This window comes from Lithobates pipiens, unplaced genomic scaffold (genome assembly GCF_037356315.1).
Source record: "Lithobates pipiens isolate NorthernLeopardFrog02 unplaced genomic scaffold, aLitPip1_a1.2 Scaffold_19, whole genome shotgun sequence".
NCBI classification, from domain to species: Eukaryota; Metazoa; Chordata; class Amphibia; order Anura; family Ranidae; genus Lithobates; species Lithobates pipiens.
Window position 1 is genome coordinate 339,833,567 of NW_027507764.1, and position 25,549 is coordinate 339,859,115.

At 43.5% G+C, this 25,549-nt stretch overlaps 1 protein-coding gene across 2 annotated transcripts in view; it reads left to right on the top strand.

Annotated features, from left to right (window-relative positions):
• Positions 1–2,850: 2,850 nt before the first annotated feature.
• Positions 2,851–25,549, top strand: part of BPHL (biphenyl hydrolase like) — a 67,802-nt gene continuing 45,103 nt past the window's right edge. For both annotated transcript variants that reach the window (XM_077492113.1, XM_077492112.1), the window contains exons 1-4: positions 2,851–2,999; positions 5,443–5,546; positions 10,652–10,818; positions 19,565–19,718. In XM_077492113.1, the coding sequence (XP_077348239.1) occupies positions 2,905–2,999; positions 5,443–5,546; positions 10,652–10,818; positions 19,565–19,718 (520 nt within the window). In that variant the 5' untranslated portion in view covers positions 2,851–2,904. The remainder of the gene's footprint in view (positions 3,000–5,442; positions 5,547–10,651; positions 10,819–19,564; positions 19,719–25,549) is intronic.

The following is a 25,549-nucleotide window of genomic DNA, read 5'->3' on the forward strand; positions in this document are numbered from 1 at the left end:
GATTGTGCTGACTGGTGGGGAATTGTGCAGACTGGGGGCTACACTGTGCTCTGGATGGTGGTATGAGGGGAGACCTGTAATGTATACGGTGGTGTGAGAGGAGGTCTGTAATGTACACAGTGCCCTGGATGGTGGTCTGAGAGGAGGCCTGTAATGTACACAGTGCTCTGGATAGTGGTATGAGGGGGGCCCTTGCTAAGTACACAGTGCTCTGGACGTTGGTATGAGGGGAGACCTGTAATTTACAGTGTTCTGGATGGTGGTATGAGGGGAGACCTGTAATGTACACAGTTCACTGGAAGATGGTATAAGTGGAGGCCTATAATGTACACAGTGCACTGGACAGTGGTATGAGGGGAGACCTGAAATGTACACAGTGCTCTGGACGGTGGTATGAGGGGAGGCCTGTAATGTATGCAGTGCTCTGGACGGTGGTATGAGGGGAGGCCTGTAATGTATGCAGTGCTCTGGATGGTGTTATGAGGGGAGACCTGTAATGTACACAGTGCTCTGGACGGTGGTATGGGGGGGGGGGGGGGGCTGTAATGTACACAGTGCTCTGGACGGTGGTATGGGGGGGGGGGCTGTAATGTACACAGTGCTCTGGACGGTGCTATGAGGGGAGACCTGTAATCATACCGCCCAACTTTTTGAGATAGGAACGAGGGACACCTATCAGCAAAAGTATGCAGGCATAGGACATGCCCCCTTAAAAGAGAATTGTACAAAAAACAAGATTGGTTTAACACACAAGTGCTTTTTTTACCACTACTATTCCTTTATATTTGCTTTGGAATTTACAAATGCAGTAACTTAGAAATCAGATGAAAGGTTTAGCACTGGGAACCACTTTTTGATAGATAAAAAGTGCATTTTATATACATCTATATGGATCAGATCAAAATGAGGGACAAATGAGGAGGAATGAGGGACAGAGGGACCCGGTCCTGAGCTCCGTGACCATGGCCGCGGGACCAGTGGACCTTATCGCCGCTGGTGTCTCGCGATCGGGTCACAGAGCTGAAGAATGAGGAGAGGTCTGTGTAAACAAACCTCTCCCCGTGCTTCCTAGTGTGGCTGTCACCGATCGTCTGTTCCATTTTATAGGGAAGGACGATCAGTGACGTCACATGCCAGGCCACGCCCCCCCCCTACAATAAAAAAAACACCTAACGTCATGCACAACACCTACATTGCCCCCTAGTGGTTAACTCCTTCACTGCCAGTGTCATTATCACTGATTGCTGTATAAATGACAATGGTCCCAAAAATGTGTCATGTATGTGTCTGCTATAATGTCACAGTCACAATAAAAATCGCTGATCGCTGCCATTACTAGTAAAAAAAAAAAAAAAAAATTATAAAAATGCTATAAAACTATCCCCTATTTTGTAAACGGTATAACTTTTGTGCAAACCAATCAATAATCGCTAATTGCGATTTTTCTTTTTTACCAAAAATATGTAGAAGAATACGTATCGGCCTAAACTGAGGAAAAAAATGTTTTTTATATTTTTTGGGGTATATATATATATATATATATATATATATATATATATATATATATATATATATATATATATATATATATATATATATAGTAAAAAATATTGCATTTTTTTCAAAATTGTCGCTCTATTTTTGTTTATATCGCAAAAAATAAAATCCGCAGAGGTGATCAAATACCACCAAAAGAAAGCTCTATTTGTGGGGAAAAAGGGATGCCAATTTTGTTTGGGAGCCACGTCGCACAATTGTCAGTTAAATCGACGCAGTGCCGAATCGCAAAAAGGGGCTTGGTCCTTTGGCTGCAAATTGGTCCGGGGCTTAAGTGGTTAAGGTGGTAATTAAACTCACTTGATGCCTTATCTGCATTTAATTAGCCTCAGAACCTGTGTAATTCATATGTGTTCAGCTTTAGGCTGGGTTCACACTGCTGCGGGGGGAGATCCGGATGTGATTCGCACCGCAAATCACATCCGATCTCTGTAGCGATGCGAGTTCAGCCATACAGATAGTATGGCTGAATTCGCATCGCTCCCGCAGCAAACTCGCACGGGACCCTTTTTTTGGTCCGCAACAGAATCGGATTGCATGGGGGTTCACACCATGCGATCCGATTCCTGTGCGAGTCGGCAGATCGCACTGCGATATGCGGACGGATCTGGGGGTGTCATTAACATATCATTGACACTCCCAGCCGTCCGCATAGGGCAGTGTGAACTGCCGGCGGGAGTAATGCGATGCGGGAAAACGCATCGCAGCGGTGTGAACCCGGCCTTAAAGTGATGAAGTGGCAACGCTATATGAGGGGAAACCTGTAATGTACACAGTGCTCTGGATGGTGGTAAGAAGTATCTTTCTTCTTCTTCTTCTTCTTCTTCTTCTTCTTTTTTTTTTTTTTATCTTATGGACAAAATGTGAGAAATAATGTATATATCATGCAATCATTCCATAAACACATACCACATACACTGCATATATCATTTGTGGAAAATATGCTTATAAAGTAGTTTACCATAATTTTTTTTTTAAATGTCCCCGGTTTTTAATTTTTAAAATCTGGTCACCTTACTTTAGAATCACTTTGAACCTAAAGCTCACAAATGTCTGTTACTTTTTTTTTTTTTTTGTTAATAGTCTGTCACATTTTGTACACTTTAAAACATAGGGGAAAAAGAGCATATACATGTCTTAGTGGTTCTTAGTACCAGAGACCCTGAACATATGGAATTCATGACAGGTACTCTCTGCAGAAGGTGAGGAGACTGGCTCCTGTAACAGTGAGTACAGACAGATACTGTATATGAGTTGCCTGTAGGGGGCAGTGATGAGTAATGAGAAGTTGTATTATACAGGAAGTGTGTCAGTTCAATATATAGAAGAGAGAAGTGCTACAAGAATATGGCTCTTTCCTGTGTACTGCAGCGTTCTACTGATCAGCTCCTGCGCTGTACATTGAGGATTGCATTACCTCACAGGCTTGCTGCACCTCTCTGGTAAAGACCCTGCACCTCTTCATAACAAATGGGTATATCCTGTAATGCCCAGTAACAGATAGTAACTGCACTGTAAGTCATGGCTTACACAGGCTGAAAAGACGTATTACAGCTTACTTTACAATAGATGCAATGGGGGTTATTTACTAAGGCAAATCCACGTTGCATTACAAGTGCACTTGGAAGTGCAGTCGCTGTAGATCCGAGGGGGACATGCAAGGAAAATAAACAGCATATTAGCTTGCACACAATTGGATGATAAAATCCGCAGAGCTTCCCCTCATTTCTGATCTACCCCTTAGATTTAGAGAGACTGCACTTTCAGTGCAAAATGGATTTGTCTTTTCTAAATAACCCCCAATGAGATATTTTATTTGTGGATGTTTAATATGTTTTGCTCTCATTTCAGGCGTACACAGGGTTTCCTGGACTCCCTGAAATGAGCTGATTTTTTTTTTTAGACCCTTGCAGAGCTTCGTGTTGGAACCCCAAAACGTTTGCTTTCTAGCTGTGGAGAGTGGTGGGAGTAGAACAGGATTTGTATGAATGGGACTTTGAGGGCTCATGTACACAGGTGTGAAGAACAAAAATGCAGCTTTCAGATCAGTTTTAGCTTTATTTTTTCTATAACACGTTTTATTGAAATTGCTTCACAAATACAACAGGTATATACATAACGAAATGCAGAGAGTATATACATAAAGTAATCCATAGCATACTTCCAACAGACGTACAGACAAATGATCACAATTGTCAACAGTATACAAAGTATATGTTGTACATGAAGTGTAGGTTCCAAAAAAAACAAGCAGGGATTTATGTGCATGGACAGTTGACAAGACCTGGTGAAGAGCTCTAATAAACTCCCAGTCCCCCCCACAGCAATCCAAGAGTCCAGCAGGAACCCTTGGTGCTCGCCGCAGGACCTTAAATAGCCACCATGTAGAGAGACCCAAGAGTGTCGTGTTTTAGGTGGACTATGAGTGAATCATGTGTAGAGGGAGGGTAGGTAGTAATGACAAGGACTTGAAAACGAAATTGTCCCCGGGAGAAATGGGCGATCTCGGGGTTGTATCCAAATTGTTTTAAAAAATAGGGGGAACCTGTATTAGGCACGTCCTGACAGTCTAGGGCAATGGTCTCCAAACTGCAGCCCTTTGCTTGCCTTTATCCTTGGGGCACAATTTTTCCATTTGATGCAAGGCACCATTCATCCCAATGTCACTAATAGTGGGGCATAATTCCTCCCGCTGACACCAAAAATGGGGTACCATTCATCCCACTGACAACAATGATGGGCCACCATATAGGTTGGACTTGATGGACTAGTGTCTTTTTTTTCGACCTCACATACTATGTAACCATTCCTGTACCATTTCTCAAACTGACAGCGACAATGGGGTACCATTTCTCTCCCTGACTCCAATGATGGGGCGGTATTCCTTCCACTGATACCACAGTAGGGCACTGTTCTTCCCACTGATGCCAATTATGGGGCACTATTCCTTCCCCTGATGCCAATAAGGGGGTCACTGTTTCTCCCACTAATACCAATGATGTTGCATTCTTTACTCCTATTGATGTCAGGGCATTTTTTACTCACACTGGCCACAGTTCTGCCTCAAAGTCTGAAGGACAGTAAACTGGTCCTTTGTTTCTAAAGTTTAGAGACCCGTGGTCTAGGGGAAAAAAAGAAGAAAAATAAGGCCTCATGCTCATGGGCGTTATAAAAAACGAGCTAGTACCGATGTCAGGAAAAAAACGGCTTTAAAAACTTGATTTTTATCAGCGTTTTGCATTGACGTCAATGCGCTTTTAGACACTTTTCTCTGCCTCTATTCAGAATTAATATTTCGCTATGGGAGCCCGTTGATTTGAATAAAAGTCGCACCAGAAGTTGAATCCTGATGACTTGTGTGCTGAGGATCTTTAAGAGGACAGGTAGTAGTGGTAAGGGGAGGGGAGTAAAGAAGAGGAGCTCTCACTGATTTTGCAGCAATTTTACCACGGAAAGAAAATAATTTGATTCCCCCATCAATACAGTCAGTGTTGATATTGGAATTCCTCCCATGGAGCTATTGTGTTCTCTTAGTGGGGGCTACAGGGAGCCATCCCTGCAGAGAGAACACAGTAATTATTGTTAGCGGCTATAGCCACTGGCAATAATTGCATGCAAAAAATCCTACATGCTGGTTGTACCCAAGTGAAACCTTTACAAGGTTCGAATCTTTGCCGGTCCCGGCTGAACCCGCTGAGATTAAAACCTAAACCTTAAAAATCTAATCTATGGCTGGCTTAATGAAAAAGTTTTCCATGATTTATGTCCTCCATCTACAATGTGTTCTTTTCTGATTACTTACATCGCATTTTGTGATTCATTGCAAAAGTGAGTGGAGGATATACATTATTAACTGTATTGTGACAGAAATATGTCTCCCTACAGTACTTCAGTCACTTCGGAAAGAGTGCAAATTAATGGCGTCAATCTACATTACCAGCGCACAGGTGGAGGTGAACATGGAGTCCTGTTACTGCCTGGAGTACTAGGTATGCTGCAAAAAATGTATCACACTTTATTTTTTTAATACGTTTTATTGGATTTTTCACAGTTCATAATAGTGCTTACGAATCAGTGCTACTACAAACAGCAGTCCAGAGTAAAAGGACTAAAATGTGTAGGCATAAAGGAGATCAGAACTTAGTTGTTTAGTCTCTATGCCTTGTGCATACATATACATAAAATAAATGTACATGGAACTGCTATCAAAGAAGCAAGCATAGACAGAAGGACCTTTGAGGCTATGTTCCACGTTACAGAGAACAGGGACTCGAGATGTGTAAATGCAAATAAACTTCAATTAGAACAACAGTGACAAAGGATAAGAGGAGGTAAGGAGCAGCAAATAAACAGAGAAACCTGTACACCAGGCATGAGCCCACAGTTGGCAAAATGGAGCAACCTAAAGGAGGGGGAAAGAACCTTGTGGTTGGTAGGTAGATTATCACAGAGTAGCCTTTCTTGTGGTAGGTTACCATTCCACATATGAAACGGATTATTGCAGAGATCATTTTTTGAGTGAATGCGTAATATAAAAAGGTAGAATATATTCACTACATCTCCGCAATACATACATATTAGTCGTGTTGTGTGTTTATAAAAACTCTGCAAGTATAGAAAACTAACTGTCTGTTGATCCTGTTAGAAAATCAGCAAACTATTAACTTCCTGTTTGATCTGACAACTCTGCCTCTGTTGTACTAAAATCCCAAGTGTCCCAGTGCTATTAGCCTTGCCCCAGTTCTCCTCCAATAGACTACGGAACTCCTTCTCCATATGTTAAAGGAATGAGGAGAGGTTGGAGAAATTCTACCAAATGAATGGAATTTGGCATGGCTGACTACACAGTTTGGGATTGTAGTGTTGAGTATTGTTAGCACAAAGGGGAAGTTAGGTGCACACTGGATTTCTTCTAGTTCAACAGGGATTTCTCTTATATTCACCGACTGACACAGCTCCTCTCTTTAGACCATTGGGTTGTTACGCCACCTTTAGGAGAGGACTAGGCATAATATGTTAACATGTAATGAAAACAACTCAGAACTTCTAGTTCTGCCCGAGGGGTGGTCCCTTAGGTAACAACCTCTCAGCCTGCCTTGCAGCTTCAGTTTTATTTTGCCTAGTGAAGGAGAAGGACCTAGGAACCCTGTCAGGCCCATTGGTCCATGTTTTTTTCTGCAGAAGCTTTGCCTTTTGTGCAAGTTTAAAGATCCTGTGATCTGCTATCAACAGCCGGCTGGGTGACAGGCTGGATACTCTTATCCTTGTAGTCTCCCCAGCCTGGCCAGTGAGCGTGTGCAGGCCAGAGTTCTGCGCTGGGTCAGCCACTGCAGGCCTCAGCTGCAGAGGTGGTCGTGAGCATTAATGCTCCGGGGCACACATATGACTGGGCTACTGATGTCTGTGTCTTCTCTCCCTGTCCCTATCTTCCCTCCCCCCCCTCCCTGTGGGGGATGCTGCCTGAGGCTGCTGAGCGGTGTGTATGTCATATGCAGGGGCTCTCCAGGGGGCTCTCACCTGGGGGGGACTGTGCTGGCTGGCTGTGCCCTGGATGTGTGTGGATCTCTCCCTGGGGGTGTCTGGAGGCTGTACCTGTCGATCACTGTAGCGCTGTTTTGTTTCACTGTCCCTCGTGGTATACAGTGTTCGGCGGCCATCTTTGGTGGGGCAAGGAGCAGCATGCTTTCCTGTAGCTTAGCAGCCATTTTCCCTGTGTTTATGTCCCTTATACTGGATGCTCAGCGGCCATTTTCTTGAAGCCTGAGCACGTTTTTGATCAGTTTCAGTTCCATTTGCAGCAGCTCTGGACAGCTTAGCGTGATCTCCTATGCACCTGGGAGTTGACACAGGACAAAGGCACTACTAGCTAGACAGCACAGAACCAGTCAGGGGGGTGAGTCCTGCGGGAAAGAGCCTCTCAGCCAGAAGCAGTTAGGAGGGTGGGACCATCACTGTCCTAAGTTCCCCATCAGGTGGCAGACAGGGTAGGGTCAGCATGGCTTCAGAAACTGGTGTTTCTTCCCCCAAAATACAGGCAATTGCAACCGGTTTGCCTGCAGGCTGTGCAGTGCCTCTGGACGCTTTGTCAGGCCACAATTCGTTCCTTGCCAAGATGAAGCCGGTGCGTGGACGCAAATGTGGTAAAAAACGGCCCCTCCCCCCCCCCGTCCTCTGGGGAGAGCTCTGAAGCAGACTTGGGCCCTGCTGAGGCTGGTGACCCCTGCTCTGTCGTTTCAGAGCAGGACCGATCAGACAGCGAGGATGAGTCCCCGTCTGGGTCCGTGTGCGACAAAGCGCTTGTTGGAGCACTTATCTCAGCTGTGCGTGATACCCTGTAGATTCAAGAGCCAACAGATCCCTCTGCTGATGTAGAGGTCCCTTTTGGGTCCCATAAGCCAGCTCGTTCACCTAAGGTGTTCCCGTATCTGGCTTAGTTTGATAAGTTCATTTACAAGGAATGGGTCAACCGCAATGGACCTTTTCGGTCCCCAAATACATGGCGGCGTGTTACCCCTTTTGAGGAGAGCCTTCTCAAAAAATGGTCGGCTCCTCCGGTCATGGACCCCCCAGTATCCAAGTTAAACAAAGTAACCACGATCCTGGTAGAAGGGACTCCTGCATTTAAGGACCCCACGGACAAGAAGGCCGAGGCAGTGGCTCGTTCCTTGTTTACGGTTGTGGGGTCAACCATGCGACCAGTACTGGCATCCGCACTTGTGTTGCAGACACTAAACATGTGTGCAAAACTGTTGCACTGTGAATTGGGAGAACAACAGGCTTCTGTCTGCATGGAACAGAGTGGAGGCCGAGGGGATCCCAGTAATACTGATTGGCCCCAGCATCCCTGGTACACAGACCTAGTGCGCCTAGTGGCAGACGCCCCTTGGCGACTGCCCTTACGGGAAGACCTTCTGTCTCAAGGTCCAATTCTCCATCCTGCTTTACCATCGCTGGTTTTAACGGCATGGCTATTGAGAGCCAAGTGTTGAGGAACCGGGGTCTTTCGGACTCGGTGATCCCAACTATGCTGAGAGCACAGAAATCTTCTTCTCGGAAGATATATCATCGTACCTAGAAGGCCTACATCTCTATGTGTGAGGAGAAAGGTTGGCATCCGCGCTCCTTTTCTATATCCAGGATTTTGCTCTTTCTACAGCAAGGAGTAGACCAGAAATTGGCTTTAAGCACCATTAGCTCTGGCTGTCTTTTTTCAGCGACCCCTGGCGTCTCGTTCTCTAGTGAGCACTTTTGTTCAAGGGGTCCGACGTGTAGTTCCTCTGGTGCTTCCACCGTTACCCCTGTGGGATCTGAACCTGGTGTTATCGGCTCTTCAGAATCCGCCATTTGAAAATATCAGAGAGATTCCCCTGTTGACTCTTTCCCAGAAAGTGGTCTTTCTAGATGCCATCACATCGGCCAGGAGGGTTTTGGAAATGGCGGCCTTGTCTTGCAAGTCGCCCTATCTGGTTATCTACAGGGATAAGGTGGTGTTGCGTCCGCAACCTTCTTTTCTGCCAAAGGTGGTTTCAGCGTTCCACATCAATGAAGACATTGTGTTACCATCTCTGTGTCCTAAGCCGACACATCCTAAGGAAGGGGCCCTTCATGCCCTGGACGTAGTTCGGGCTCCGAGGGTGTATTTGTCTGCAATGGCTCCATTTCGGAAGTCAGACTCCCTGTTTGTTTTGGTGGCTGGTCCGAAAAAGGCATGGCGCTCTTGTCGGCCACCATTTCCAGGTGGATCAGACAGATTGTAGTACAAGCCTACGCTCTGAAGGGGCAGGTGCCCCCCTTTCCGGTCACGCCCTACTCCACATGGTCAATCGGAATGTCTTGGGCCTTCCGTCATCAAGCGTCTGTCGCTCAAGTGTGTAAAGCGGCGACCTGGTCGTCTGTTCACACTTTTACAAAATTCTACAAGGTAGATGTCAGTGCATCGGCTGATGCCTGTTTTGGCCGCAAAGTTTTGCAGGCGGCTGTATAATTGCAATTGCACATACATTTTTTTTTTCCTGTGTGTGTTTTTTTTTTGGGGGGGGAAAAACGCTGTACTTTTAAGTAAATGCACTGTTGCATTTGTTATCGTAGTTCTGGTGTGGTTTGAAGGTAGTGGCTCTCTCTCCCAGTTCTAAAATTCCGTCAACTCCGCCGAAAGTCCATTGGGGAGACCGCTGGACCTAGTCTGCCAGAAAGTCTAGTCGTGTGTATGCAACATCACCCTTACTGCATTGTGGGCACAGGTGAATTTAAGCAACTGCCTTGGAAGGGGTTGGTGCTGTGAAGGGTAGCTGGCAGCTACCCTTCTTTGTGCAAAAGAGCTGTATTATACTTCTGATTACTTGTTTTGTTGTTGATCTAACCTCTTTACGGCTCATGATCTCTGCTTTAACTTGGCCATACTCTTGCCGGCTGCCTGCACACAACTTTTGCCTGGACCTGACCACGCTCTTGCCTGCTCAAGACCTCTTCCTGGATCTAATTACTCTTTTGCCTAAGGTTTATTGTGCATTCTCCTAACTGTAGCCTTCCTGCCCTCGCTCACCTCTTTATGGGGCAATCCTGAGGGTCGCAACCTGGTCCTAGTGCACAGCAAAAAACATTTTCACCAGGTGCTTAGACTCCACGTCTTGTTTGAGTCTGCGACACCCGCCAGGGTTTACCATCGCCCTTACATTTCATTGAGAACTAGAAGCCGTCAGTAAGACGACATGGCTAGGTTAATGATTTTGTGTTTCTTCCATGTAGTTAAGCAATTAAGTTATTGTACTGCTGCACAGCTAATGCTGGATGAATTCATTACTTTTCTTACTTTGCTTTCTCCTCCTGTCAGTAAGGTCCTGGTGATGGTATTGTTCAAAGCAGTAAAAATGAATTGTCTCACATTGATACCATTCCCTCTGCCAAGTCATCTCCTGCTGTACTTTAAGATGTTATACTTGCTGTATGTAGTAATACATTTGATCATTCAAGGAATAGAACACATATCTGCCTGGACTTCAGCTATAAAAATGTAATTTGTAAATTTTGTTAGTAACATTGTAAGCAACCAACCGTAATATTTTGTTTAGTGTTCTTGTACTTTTTTTTTGCACAGGTAGCGGTCAGACAGACTTTCAACCTCAGCTTAAACAACTTAATAAAAATGCTTTTACACTAATTGCATGGGACCCTCGAGGATATGGACTCTCCATTCCACCATATCGAGACTATCCTATGGACTTTTTTGAAAGAGATGCAAAAGATGCTGTAGACTTGATGCAGGTAATATATCTGAGTCAAACATACTTCATATAGTAGCTAATTAAATGAGAGTTTTTCATCTTCTGCTATGTTGACACTGGACACTTTGAGCATGTAAAGTTTCCACCAATTCACTATATGGAAGGTTTGTGGACATCTGTATGAGCTTGTTTGTACATCTTCAAAACATAGGCGTCGATATGAAGATAACACCTCTTTGTGGTTATAACAGCCTCCACTCTTCTCTTTCCACAAGAGTTTGGGATGTTTGGTGGGAATTTGTGCCCATACATAGCATTTTGGTCAGATGCAGTTGTTGGCCTAAAAGACCTCTCTTTCAGTCTGAATTCAAATTCATCTCACAGGAGTTCAGTAGCTTTGAGGTCAGGGCTCTGTCCTTCCACCCCAAACTCACCAAACCATGTTTAGGGAGCTGCCTTTGTGCACAGTTTGTAAATGTAGATTTGCACATCAGTATAGTGAGGTGTTAGGCATATTGTGTGTGTGTGTGTGTGTGTGTGTGTGTGTGTGTGTGTGTGTGTGTGTGTGTGTGTTTGTTTGTTTGTTTGTTTTTTTTTTTTTGTTTTTTTTTTTACTTTTTACCACTATATGTCCCCATATGTCTTTATTTCTCTAATTGGATTTTTTGCCAGGGAAGTTATTTCATTGGGTTCTATCAAGAGAGAGAGGGAGCCAGGCATGGCACCAATATGTCCACTGTAGAGTGACATGACCATCTTAGGACAGTGTCTTCTGAAATGCTGGTAGCTTGTAATTTTCTATTGCTCTAACTTCATCAGGATAACGATAATCATATTCATGTTTGAACATACATTTTGTCAGTTTATCCACTATATTGCAGGGTAAGAATATTTTGCATTATTCTGAGTCCCCACCTCTGTTCCAGTTTTTAAAGTTTAGGTATGGCAATTTTTAAATGGTTGCATTTGTCCAGCTTAGACAGATGTAAGTATGTATGTGTCATACTGTACCTGTGGGATCCCTGTGGAATCTGGAAATCGCTGTATTAGGCACAGCTACTACAGTAATCAACACTACCTTCCTGGTCCCATGCAGAGTTGCTGCCATTCTCCTTACTGAACACTGGAGATTTGCTGCAAGGCATAGGCACCATTTAGGAAACACACTGCATTCTCTAAGTGAATGCAAAGCATTCTCTCGTTGGACAGTGACATCACAATCTCCACCTTGTCCTTGTTAAGAATGCAAAGCGTTCTCTAAATGCTACCTGTCCAAAGCAGCTGACCATCTGTGTTCAGAATGTAGCAGGCAGTCTCTCTGCACAGGATCTGGAACCTAAGGGAGTAGCAGTGCCTACCACAGTAATTTCCAGTTTTCACAGGGATGCCACAGGTATGGCACATACATTCTTACATCGGTCCAAGATGATGTAAAAATTGCCATACCTACACTTCTGCTTTAAATTGCCCCTTAACATGATGACCCTTACATCCTAAATTTTGAGCTCTCTATTGCAGAGCTACCATTTTGAATAATTTATTTGACAATAAGACCCCTTTCACGCCAGGGCGTTTTGCAGGGGCTATAGCGTTAGAAATAGCACCTGCAATCTGCCCTAAAAAAGCTGAACCATTGTTTGTAGTGTAAAAGCCCGAGGGCTTTCACACTACAGCGGTGCGCTGGCAGGACATCAGGGAAAAGTCCTGCCAGCAGCTTCTTTGGATCGGTGAAGGAGCGGTGTGTTTACCGCTGCTCCCCATTGAAATCAATGGGGCAGCACTGTAATAACGCCAGCAAAACGCCGCTATTGCGGCATATTGCCGGGGGTTTTAACCCTTTCTCGCCCACTAGCGGGGGTAAAAGCGCCCCGCTAGCGGCTGAAATGCGCCGCAAATCTGCCGCAGATCCAGCGGTAAAACGCCGCTAAAAATAGCGGCGTTTTACTGCCCCCGCTATGGGCGGTGTGGTGTGAAAGGGGTCTTAGGATGATGTGATGACAGCACACTTTTGCAGGAACTGTTAACATTTGAGAATAAACCGCAAAGGAGAGTCATTTACTAATATTAATGGAGAGAAGAAAATTGTAATCAAAAGGGCAGTAACCCATAATAGACACATTTTCACTTTAGTTAGATGACTGAAAGATGATTTGTGGTTTGTTCCAGGCTTTGCTATTTGCCTCAATAAATAGACTTGTAAAGTCCAAACAAAGCGCACAGCACATGATGATCAAATGACATTCCAATAAGTGCACAAATATATACCACACCCTTATCTGAGCATGCAGCTCTGCCCTCCCACCCCAATGCACACCAAGGGCCTCTTCCCCACAACCCTGGGCAGTGGTTGTCTGTGGGCAGGGGGCTTATTGGAATAGGATTATATGTAGTTTCCTTTTCCATTTTTATTGGGTGAACTAGATGGACTTGCCTTTTTTCAACATTACTATGTAATCTGGAAGGCCCCCTCCCCCCGTAAATGAGTAGGGGTACAGTACTAGTCAGATGGGGGAACCAGGAAGCACACAGTGATGTATGGGTACATCGTTGTGCCCACTTGCATTATATCTACTGTGAGTGTCAGGCAAGCAGCTAAAGTGTATCTAAAGCTACATTTCCACTAGTGCGACTTGTCATGTGACTTAGGACTGCAAAATCGCATGAAAAGTTGTACCCCATGATTTTAAATGAGTACTATTTATATCTGTACGACTTCACATTGTACAGATATAAATGGTACTCATTGAAAATCATGGGGTACAACTTTTCATGCGATTTTGCAGTCTTAAGTCACATGACAAGTTGCACTAGTGGAAATGTAGCTTCCGATACACAATTCTAGCTGAACAAATGCATTGAAATACATTGAAAGAAAATATAGCCAGTACCTACATTACTATTCTAGTAACAATATTGCAGGGCTTTTTTTTTCAGCAGGAACTAGGGGGAATTTAGTTCCACCACCTCTGGCTCAGGTCTTCTGCTCCCTGTTCACCACTATCACTTGGTAACACTGAAGTCCAGCTTCTGCGTTTACAAGTGATAGCTTATTTCTCAGTAGCTCCCACAGGTCAGATCCCACTGAGTGCTGGACAGGGACAAGGGAGATACAGAACAGGTGCCCAGGTTTCAATGCAGTCATGGGCAGGGGAGGGTGCGTGGTAGGCTGCACCCTCTGTGGTCTCCATTTTTTCCCTGGTGACCATTTGTTGATGCTCCTACTGCATAATCTCCCTTGCAAGTGACTGTAGTATAGTATAGTAGCTGGGAGGTACTACAGCCAGATAGGTATTTCAGCTTAATATTGCAACAAAGGTAAGACATATGACAGATGGTGGAGCTTTTAGGCCGGGTTCACACCGATGCGATGCGGGAACGCCGCAAATCCGCGGCGTTTTCCCGCATCGCATTACTCCCGCCGGCAGTTCACACTGCCCTATGCGGACGGCTGGGAGTGTCAATGATATGTTAATGACACCCCCAGATCCGTCCGCATATCGCAGTGCGATCTGCCGACTCGCACAGGAATCGGATCGCATGGTGTGAACCCCCATGCGATCCGATTCTGTTGCGGACCAAAAAAAGGGTCCCGTGCGAGTTTGCTGCGGGAGCGATGCGAATTCAGCCATACTATCTGTATGGCTGTACTCGCATCGCTACGGAGATCGGATGTGATTTGCGGGTTCACACTGCTGCGGGGGGAGATCCGGATGTGATTCGCACCGCAAATCACATCCGATCTCCGTAGCGATGCGAGTTCAGCCATACAGATAGTATGGCTGAATTCGCATCGCTCCCGCAGCAAACTCGCACGGGACCCTTTTTTTGGTCCGCAACAGAATCGGATCGCATGGGGGTTCACACCATGCGATCCGATTCCTGTGCGATCTGCCGACTCACACTGCGATATGCGGACGGATCTGGGGGTGTCATTAACATAACATTGACACTCCCAGCCGTCCGCATAGGGCAGTGTGAACTGCCGGCGGGAGGTGTGCGATGCGGGAAAACGCCGCGGATTCGCGGCGTTCCCGCATCGCAGCGGTGTGAACCCGGCCTTAAAGAGGAAGTAAACCCTGATGGGTTTACTTCCTCTTTGTCTCCCTGCAAAGGTAAAGCATAATGGACTACTATGCATCGCATAGTAGCCCATTATGGGTCACTTACCTGACACAGGAGCCAGCGGTGTCACCGCTGTCCCCTGTAGTCCGGAGCGTCCATCTTCTTCTGGGTATCGCTGCTTCGGCCACTCACAGCACCGGAGCAGCGATTATGCACACGCATGCACACGGGATCCGCCACTAACGGCATGTCGCCGTTAGCAGCATTGTCGCTGTTAGCAGCAGCATGCTGCTAACGGCGATAGTCCGCCCGCGTGCCGCTGTCTACGGCGCATGCGCCATAGACAGCTGTCACTGTCTTTTACTAAATATCACGGTTTAGGAGATATTTGTTGGACCTACAGGTAATCCTTAATCTAGGCTTACCTGTAGGTCAAAGTGGTTTGTAAGGGTTTACAACCACTTTAAGAAGGGGGGAGAAGATGCGGGCAGTGGAGGGAGGGGGTTGTATAAAGAGGAAAGAGCTACTATTTGATGCCATTTGGAAGGTATGTAAGTGTGGCGGGCATGGTTGAGTTCCTGCACCTATTCTCTGAGAAAAAAGCCCTGCAATATTGTATGCCAGTCCTTAAAACAAGACAAATTAACAAACAATCCTAACCACCTTTACAGCTGTACGTACTGTGTGTTTAAATATAGATAGCCGTTGGTTGGGTGTACCAGGCAGTAGGTCAGTGAATCTGAAAAGTCATGAATCCCTTGAGGCAGCAGACATATACCATACATGAATGTTGTTGGGCATGGCATCCTGCTGAGCGTTCTGTCAATACCAATGTAAAGGGCAGTGTTCATACACAAGTGTCTCGTAAAACGAAGCATTATCTGTTAATATAAGAGTGACAATAAAAAAATACATATATTTGCAAAAAATTATAAAAACTGTATGAATTGTTAAACTTCGATTACTGAACAATGAAATGTGGTACTTATTGCCAAATACACCATTAGGGCCTCATGCATAGAAGTGAGTGGCTGTATACTCCTGTGTACTCATATAAACGCAGATGCCTTTATGCATCAACATTTCTATGTTTGGTAAAATATGTTGTATGCATATATGCTATCTATATTTTATGCTTAATTATGACCGTATGCATGAGAGTCTCAGGTAATGCACAGTTTATAGTATTCAGATTATAAGAAATGCATGGGCCTAATATTGTGCATGTGTGTCTGAAGGAAGAACTGCCTATATTGTATTTTGCAAACTACCCTTCATTGTTAATGTATAACTAAAGGCAAAACATTTATTTATTTTGTTTGTTTTGGATAGAGTTAAGAGATTAGAATGCTCGTCAGTCTTTTTGTTTCTGTCGTGCCCCCATTAAGGAGATTTACCCTCTGTATTTGTCCTGTTTACCATTATCATTGAAAGTAAAAGAAAAGCCCCAAATTTTGGTTGTGACCAGAAAAGTAATAGAGGGGATATCTTCCAATGGGGAGACTAGTTCCGGATGAACTGGGGGCCCCCCAAGGAATTCCTTTATTTTGCAGGGATTTCCTCTCACTTCCTGTTTGGGTATGGGACAGGAATTGAAGGGAAATCTCTGCAATGGCGAAAAAAAAAAAATCTGACGGGTTATAACCCTCCCTTGCTCTATTCAAAATGAAGATAAATTAATAATTGTATCCTAAGCATCAAATGAGACATGTTAGTTTTGGTTTCTTGTCATATACAATACAATGGAAATCTAAGTACTTTGAAAATACATGTCATGAGAAAACGTGTAAGCTGCCATTACTGACCTGCTTCTGAAGATGTTTGATGCCTGGTTATTACAATGCCTATTATTATTCAATATTAAGGGCCAGTTCACTCCAGATGCAGTCCACTGCATTTTTTTTTTTCTGCATCAAAAACGCATGAACAGTAGATTATATGCGTTGCAATGGCATAGTTCACACAGTGCAGTCAGTTCCAGTGCAGAAAAGAAAAGTAGAACATGCTGCATTTTTTTTCTGCACGGAACTGTATTGGAAAGCTGCAAAACACATCAAAAGCGAACCAGAAAGCATAACATGAAAAAAATGCATTGGAACGCATGGAAATGCTTATGCAGAAAGGCATCTGGAGCGAGTTTTTGCGATGTGAACTGTAAGCAAAGACACATCCAGGATTCATTTTTGTGGTGTGAACCGGCCCTTAGAGAAGAGCTGGAACAAGTATGTAAATAAAGAATTCAGACTTTTCTCCAACTCTCATTATTGACATAATTGTTCTGAGTCAAAGTATTAAAGCCAGAGGATCAGAATTATAGCCTTACAGCTAGAATTTGGAGGTCAACATTGGCAGCCCACCCCCTATTATTATCTAGTATGACAGGCACTCTAGATCTAGAAAATAAAAGCTAACAGGTCATTTCACCCATAAATATTATAGATGTATTTTGATGTGTTCTGCCTTCACTATGTGTTTGAAGTACAAGGCTTGGCAGACAGCTAACAGCTTCCTAATAAAGACTCAGGAGGAAGGGCTAACTGTTGTAATCTTTACTAAGAATTGCAAAACACTAATTTATAAAAAAGCAAATTTTTGGTAAAGATTACTACTGTTAGCCCTTCTTCCTAAGTCTTTATTGGGAGGCTGTTAGCCATCTGCCAGGCCTTGTACTTCAAACACATAGTGAGGGCAGAACAGTAAAAAGACTTCTGCCCCGTACACACGATAGGATTTTCTGACAACAAAACTATGGATTTTTTTCTGAAGGATGTTGGCTCAAACTTGTCTTGCATACACACGGTCACACAAAAATTTTCGAAAATTCCGAACGTCAAGAACGCGGTGATGTACAACACATACGACGAGCCGAGAAAAATGAAGTTCAATAGCCAGTGCGGCTCTTCTGCTTGATTCCAAGCATGCGTGGACTTTTGAACGTCGGACTTATGTAAATCCGCTCGGAATTTCTGACAACAAGTTTTGTCCTCCATGCGTCTCCTCCCTTCCTCTCCTCCCATCAGGTGTCCATTCACAGCGCCTGTCATTTCAGCCAATCAGGTGACGGGAACCGACCCGAGCACCTGATTGACGGAGAGGCGGTTCAGTATTAGGAAAGCGAATATTTATGCACTGTCCTAACACACCTGGGTGAACTGCGAGCGCCAAGCATCGCACTCAAAGGTCACATTTTTTTTATGCCTATTAGAGCTTATGTGCTTCAAAAACACCCCCCTGCCGCTGTAGTTCAGGCGCCCAGCGCCTGAAAAGGGACCAGGCACCTGAATAGGAGGTGGCAGCGGCAGCCATGGATAGATTCATGCTATGCATGAATCTATCCATTGTTCATAGAGGGGGTGGCTGGAGAGAGGGGGCGGTGCCTGTGCGCCCCAATGGATGCACCGCCACTGATCATTGTCCATCTATACTGTGAATCGCTGTCCAATCAACTTTGCTGCATTTCTGTGAATCTGGGCTGACAGTATATCTCTAAGCACTGCAGAATTCACCAGGCTGCTTCTGTCAAATCATCAATAAAGACTAATGACCCAGTGCCACTGGAAGCCATGCATGCCTATGCCATCACACTGCCTCCACCATGTTTTACAGATGACGTTATGTACTTTGGATCATGAGCTGTTCCAAGCCTTCAGCCACACTTTTTTCTTACCGTCTTTCTGGTACAGATTAATCTTGCTTTCATCCACCCAAAGAATGCTTTTCCAGAACTGGTCTGGCTTTTTTTGATTTGAATGAATGGTTTACACCTTGTAGTGAACCCTTTATGTTTGTGCCTGTGAAGTCTTGTCTTGATTGAAGACTTTGACAATGATACACCCACCTCCTGGAGAGTGCCCTTCACTTTGGCTGTAGTGAATGGGTTTTTCTTTACCATAGAGAGGATCCTACAATCACCCACCACTGTTGTCTTTTGTGGACGTCAAGGCCTTTTTATGTTGCTGAGCTCACCAGTGTGTTCTTATTTCCACAGGATGTACCAAACTGTTGATTTGGCCACTTCTAATGTTGCTGCTATCTCTCTGATGGATTTGTTTCATTTTTGAAGCCTTACCATGGATTGTTTCACTTGCATAAACAGCTCCTTTGAACGCATGATGTAGATTCACAGCAATAGATTCCAAATGCAAATACCACACTTAAAATGAACTCCAGACCTTTTACCTGCTTAATTGAAGAAACGGCAAAAGAGTAGTCCACACCTGGCCATGAAACAGATTTTGATTTAATTGTCCAATTACTTTTGGTCCCTTGAAAAAGTGGGTTGGCTATTCTTAAAGTGAAGTAAACTCCCCTATCATTTTCAGCCAAGGAAGCTGCCATGTTTGCCTCTATTTAATCTTCAACTGCTATGGTGCTGCACATGTGATTCGTTATGACATCAGCCATTGGATGGTTTGATAGTTTGGCTGAGAGCACAGCCAATGTGCAGTTAGCATTCCCGGCATGCCTTTTTTTTTTTAACTGTTTAAATCCACGGGTTTACTTCCACTTTAAGGGCTGTAACTCCTAAACCCTTGCCTCAATTTGGATGTACATACCATAAAATGACATGCACTTTCAGCCCATATCCATTATATAATTATAGCTTGAATATGCTTTTGTAAATACCTGGAAAAAAACTAAAATTGTGCCTGTGTTAAAATAACTGTATATACTATATTTCTGTACTGAACTTGTGAACATGTATTTTTTTATTTTTTTTGTAGGCCCTACAATTCAAGAAATTTTCATTGCTAGGGTGGAGTGATGGAGGCATAACTGCATTGATTGCTGCGGGAACTTACCCATCTCTAATCAATAAACTTGTTATCTGGGGTGCCAATGCCTATGTGACTGAAGAAGATCTGAAAATGTATAATGGTAAAGTTAAAAAACAATATTATGGCCTTTATCTTTTTATAATGTTAAATACCAACCTAATGTATTAATATAGGGATACATTCACACTCCTTAGAGTAGTGTTTCCCAGTGTATGGGGCCCACTAGCCTGATATAAATATGAGGACTAAATATGATTGGAGCAGATCACTAGAATGTTCCCAGCACTCCACTGTTTTGTTATATGTTTTGTCGCAGTGGTATTGTGGCTACAATTGCCTTGAGCTCTGATACAAACTTCACATAAGACAGATAAAAGCACAACACAGTCACGTTTTGTAAATGCTTACTTACCGGTACTTTCCATAAATTATTTTTAATCAGTTCCATTATGCCTCTGAAATTGGTAGCATATTTGAATACTTCAAAAGAGTCAAATCCCTAGCCATAGGGCCGCATGTGATTTAAAAATAGTCGATCCTTTCCCTTTCATTGCACCAATTTGTCACCGTAATTTTTTTTTTTTTATTAGTTAGATAAGGCTGTCATGCACACTATCATGTAAAAGGATGTATGGCATTTGTTTGAATGGTACGAGTTCTGTCCTCACTCACGATACCCAGGCTGTACATGCAGATAGAACCTGCTGTTTTATAGTAAGCAAGACTATATGTAGAAGTGTGGAGAATTAATAAAAAAAATGGTGTGGGGTAATTGGGAGGGGAAATAATAAAAGCACACAATGTGCATGAGGAATTGCAGAAATCCCAATATAACAAAGTATACTGCAAGACTGATGCAAACACAAAGATGTTCAACAAACACTGTCTGGGAATTTGTGTCTGGTAGGTTCCATGTGTATAATAGGAAAATGCATGCAGCTGATGACACAGAAGTGAAACAGTTGCTATGCTGCTGGCTTTGTAGTAGTATACCGGTGCTAGCTGACTTCCTTGAGCTTACAAGGCATAAAACAAAGGATGAGGTTTAAAAATAGGTTCTCCTTTTCCCAGATTCACTTCTTTAAATAAAAATGTTAGATTTCACAGAAATAGCAGGGGGTCAAGGTTCTGCTTGTGCAACAGTGACTGCTAACAACTGGCAACTAATCTTTTGAGAGGTTAAAAAGGTATGTCTGGCCAAAAATTCTAATTACCAATTGGTGTGAAACCCAATTTCTAAAACCATCTAGGCGGGCATCATGTAGTGTATTGTGGGGTATTTTATCTAATAAAAGTACCCGTCGATCCTGGCAGTGAAGGTTCATTTAAAATTTCTCCCTTAGCGTAAGAAAATAAAACATATGCAGTCACCACATCTAAGGATTTTTTTTTTTTTTTTTTTGTTCTTGAATTTAGTTATCCTTTAAGATTTTGCTAAAATGTTTACAGACTTTTATTGAAATCAGACAAGTGTATTTAGTAATGGTAAATGCTCTATCTGTGGTACTCTAATACCCCGTACACACGACCGGACTTTTCAACATCAAAAGTCTGACGGAATGATTCCGGCAGACTATTCGATCGTGTGTGGGCTGCAACGGACTTTTGATTCGCAAAAGTCTGACAGACTTTAGAAATGGAACATGCTTCAAATTTTTCCGCCAGAACTCTGCCGGACCCAGAAATCCGCTCGTGTGTGTGCTAGTCTGACGGACTAAAACCGACGCTAGGGCAGCTATTGGCTACTGGCTATGAACTTCCTTATTCTAGTCCGGTCATACGTCATCACGTTCGAATCCGTCGGAGTTTGGTGTGATTGTGTGTGGCCAAGTCCGTTCATTCGGAAAGTCCGTCAGAACTCTGTCAGAACTCTGTCAGAACTCTGTCAGAACTCTGTCGAAAGTCTGCCGGACTTAAGTCCTGTCGTGTGTACGCGGCATAATAGGACATGCTACCCGGATAATGTTACTTCTACATAGTGACAGCAAAATTACTCAATTCCCATGGAGTTCAGCAATGAGAGTCCTGCCTCCTTGAGAGCCAAGATATCTGGTGACACCAAAGAGAATGGAAAAGGCAAAGCATGTAGGTTGTTTACCTACATTGCAGAAAAAAAATACATACCCGTCTGTTGTATAATTATCTTACAGCCTCATTTAGGTAACCGCATATACAGTGGGTATAGAAAAGAATCATCCCCCTTTTTAAAAAAAATACAATTTTATTGCTTTGCAGCCTGAAAGGAAGACACAGTTTTTGTTTTATCCAGCTGTGTTTACTAGTGTAACTTATAACATCCAAGTGAAAGATAACACAACATGTCAAAAGCAGAATCAACTAGTTGGAAGGGTGATTCCCCCAGTATTTTGTTGGACCATATTTTGTTTTAATTACAGCCTTTAGTCTGTTGGGATATGTCTCTACCAACTTTGCACATCTAGACTGTAATATTTGCCCACTCTTCTTTGCAGGACTGCTCAAGGTGAGTTAAATTTGATGGTCACCGTTTGTGGACTGCAGTCTTCAAATAATTCCACAGATTTTCAATGGGGTTTAAGTCTGGACTCTGACTAAGCCATGCAAGGACATTCACATTTTCTCCTGCAACCACTGTGTGGTCCTTATTGCTGTGTGTTTTTGGTCATTGTCATGTTGGAAGGTGTAATGGCAATCTGGCTGTATGCTATGCACACAGCCACATCTACTGTGCTCAAATAAGCACCCATTTCCGTCTTAATGATATAATACTTTAGCTTACCTTCCAACACACTCATCCCAATGAACAGACATGACCATCCTTCATACGTTCTCAGTTCCATCATTCTGACTGCCCCCCCAGCATGGCCTTTTATTATCACACAAGAATGACAAACAGGAAGTGATTGCCCACAACAGGCAAGCACTTCCTCAGTACAGGAAATGACATACATTAAAGGGGAGGGCACTCACAAGAGGAAGTGTGCAACCCTTTTAGTCAGCATGCAGCACAGCAGATACTGTTTAAAGTAAACAGTATCTATTAAGCTCATTCTACTGGTTCTTACAGGCTTGAGACAATCTGCGGGGACATTGCTACTGGTGTTGTCAATATACGGTACTAGTATATTAACAAGGCAGATACCAATGTCCTCTTATTAAAGCAGATATGTATCCAAAAGGGATAACGTAGCCACACAGAGATAAAATAATATGTTTATCTCGTTATGTGGACTTTGCTTCTCTAATGCGCATAGTCATTTGAATGCAAGAAGCCCAGAGCATTGCGCTTGGTACCTACAAACCAACAAACATCCACAGACACAGGGAACACATCTCAAATCCCATGAGAAGGTTTTCATACTGACCGTTTTTGCCACTGGTCTTGATTTAACCCAAGTGCGCTCTGCTAGAGTGCTCCTCGATTAAACCAGACACAGGGAGACAGATGACAATCTATAAAACACACATCCTAAAATCATAAAATGTTATACAATCAAATTTCCACAACAAAGGTAAACCTTCTTCCCATTGACAACTTTTGCAGAGGGCAGCAGATTTTCCTCAAGTTTTTTTCCTCTTCTATCCTGACAAATGCTCCAGTACCTGCTGCAGAGAAAAACCTTCATAACCGGATATTTCCACCTCCATGCTTTATTGTAGGAATGCTGTTTTTTAGATAGTGAGCTGTATTGGATTTTCGTCAAACATATCGTCTGGTGTTAAGGCCAAATCATTACATTTTATTCTTGTCTAACCACCTTAAACGCACCTTTAAGATTCCGAGGCCACATGGAAAAAGGTGTTATGGTCATGAGACTAAAATGTAATGATTTGGCCTCAACATTATATTTCTGGTGGCAATCCAATACAGCTCACCATCCAAATACCCCCATTTTCAACCACCAGGTCGTTTGACAGTTTTCTCCTCCCCCCTGGTTCAGTATCTAGCCTGCTCAGTGCATCCACGAGACCTAACAAAGTAGTTGACTATTTATTCACAGACACTAATTGCAGTTTAAAAAGCTACAGATGTGGCAAATTAATGTTTAATTTCCTTTTTAACCTCTGTATGTCACCTTGTGTGTCTGTACCAATGCCAAACAATCCAGTGTATGTAAATTTTTGATGAGGGCCATTTTGGTGATTTCTTTTATCATGATTTAAAAAGGAGCCAAGCATCTATGTTATAATAAATGGCTTCATATGATCATTATCGTTAAATGAAAGATAGTTTTTTGGAATGATCAGTTATATTTTCAATTTCAATGGCAAAACTGCATGATTTCTGACAGGGTATGCAAACTTTTGAACAAAACTGTATATTGACTCACGAAGAGCCTCTGTGTATAAATGACCAAATACACAAACAGCCAAGTCATATACATGTTTGTGCGATATGCCTGTAGTCCCCAGAAGATAAAAGTTGCATAACTTGTAATAAAACAAGTGACCAACAATAGTGGCATGGGCAGAGAGGTATACATAAGTGCACAATCCATATATGAACAAAATATACAATGCATATGACATGGTAGTGTGTATTTTAATCATTTAAATAGGTTATTATCCACAATATAGCTGGTGTAACTTCAAACGTTTTGTTCATATAGTTGCTCTATTATTAACCACTTAAGGACCGCCGTATTGCCATTATACGTCATCGCAATGGCACAGGCAGGCACAAGCACGTAGATGTACGTGCCTGCCTTCCAGCGGGTGGGGGGTCCGATCGGACCCCCTCCCGCTGGATACGGCGGTCCGTTTCCCTCCAGGAGCGATCCGTGATGAGGGGATGGCCGTTGGTTTCTGGCCACCCCCTCTGGATCCCTCCTGACCAATGACGAACTTCCTCCCACTGTGTATTGTTTACACAGGAAGGAGGAAGTGATGTCATTCTCCTCGGGGCGGTCTTTTTGACCGGACTACGAGGAGAAGACTAAAAGTAAGTGCACCAAAACACTACACTGACACATAGGTACACAAGCCCCCCCTCCCCCCCCCAGTCACAGTGTCACTGATTGCATTGATCATTTCTTTACTGATCAATGCATTCAGTGTCAGTTGTAACAGTTAAAACTGTCAGGGCAGTTAGTGTTAGGTCCAGGGTAGCCCCCTATCACCCCCCAATAAAGATTTAACCCCCTGATTGCCCCTAGAGTTAACCCTTCCACCCCCTTTTGCCAGTGTCACTAAGCGATCATTTTTCTGATCGCTGCATTAGTGTCGCTACTGTCGCTAGGTAGCTAGTTATTTTTTTAGGTTCACCGCCAGGTTTTTATATCGCTAGGTACCCCGATATACTACCCAATAATGATTTTAACCCCCTGATTGCCCCTAGTTAACCCTTTCACCCCCTTTTGCCACTGTCACTAAGCGATCATTTTTCTGATCGCTGCATTAGTGTCGCTAGGTAGCTAGTTTTTTTTTTAGGTTCACCGCCAGGTTTTTATAGCGCTAGGTACCCCGATATACTACCCAATAATGGTTTTAACCCCCTGATTGCCCCTAGTTAACCCTTTCACCCCCCTTTTGCCACTGTCACTAAGCGATCATTTTTCTGATCGCTGCATTAGTGTCACTAGTGTCGCTAGGTAGCTAGTTTTTTTTTTTAGGTTCACCGCCAGGTTTTTATAGCGCTAGGTACCCCGATATACTACCCAATAATGGTTTTAACCCCCTGATTGCCCCTAGTTAACCCTTTCACCCCCTTTTGCCAGTGTCACTAAGCGATTGTTTTTCTGATCGCTGCATTAGTGTCACTAGTGTCGTTAGGTAGCTAGTTATTTTTTTAGGTTCACCGCCAGGTTTTTATAGCGTTAGGTACCCCCATATACTACCCAATAATGGTTTTAACCCCCTGATTGCCCCTAGTTAACCCTTTCACCAGCGATCACAGTATAAGTGTCACTGGTGACGCTGGTTAGCCAGTTAGTTATTTAGGTTCCCCGTCAG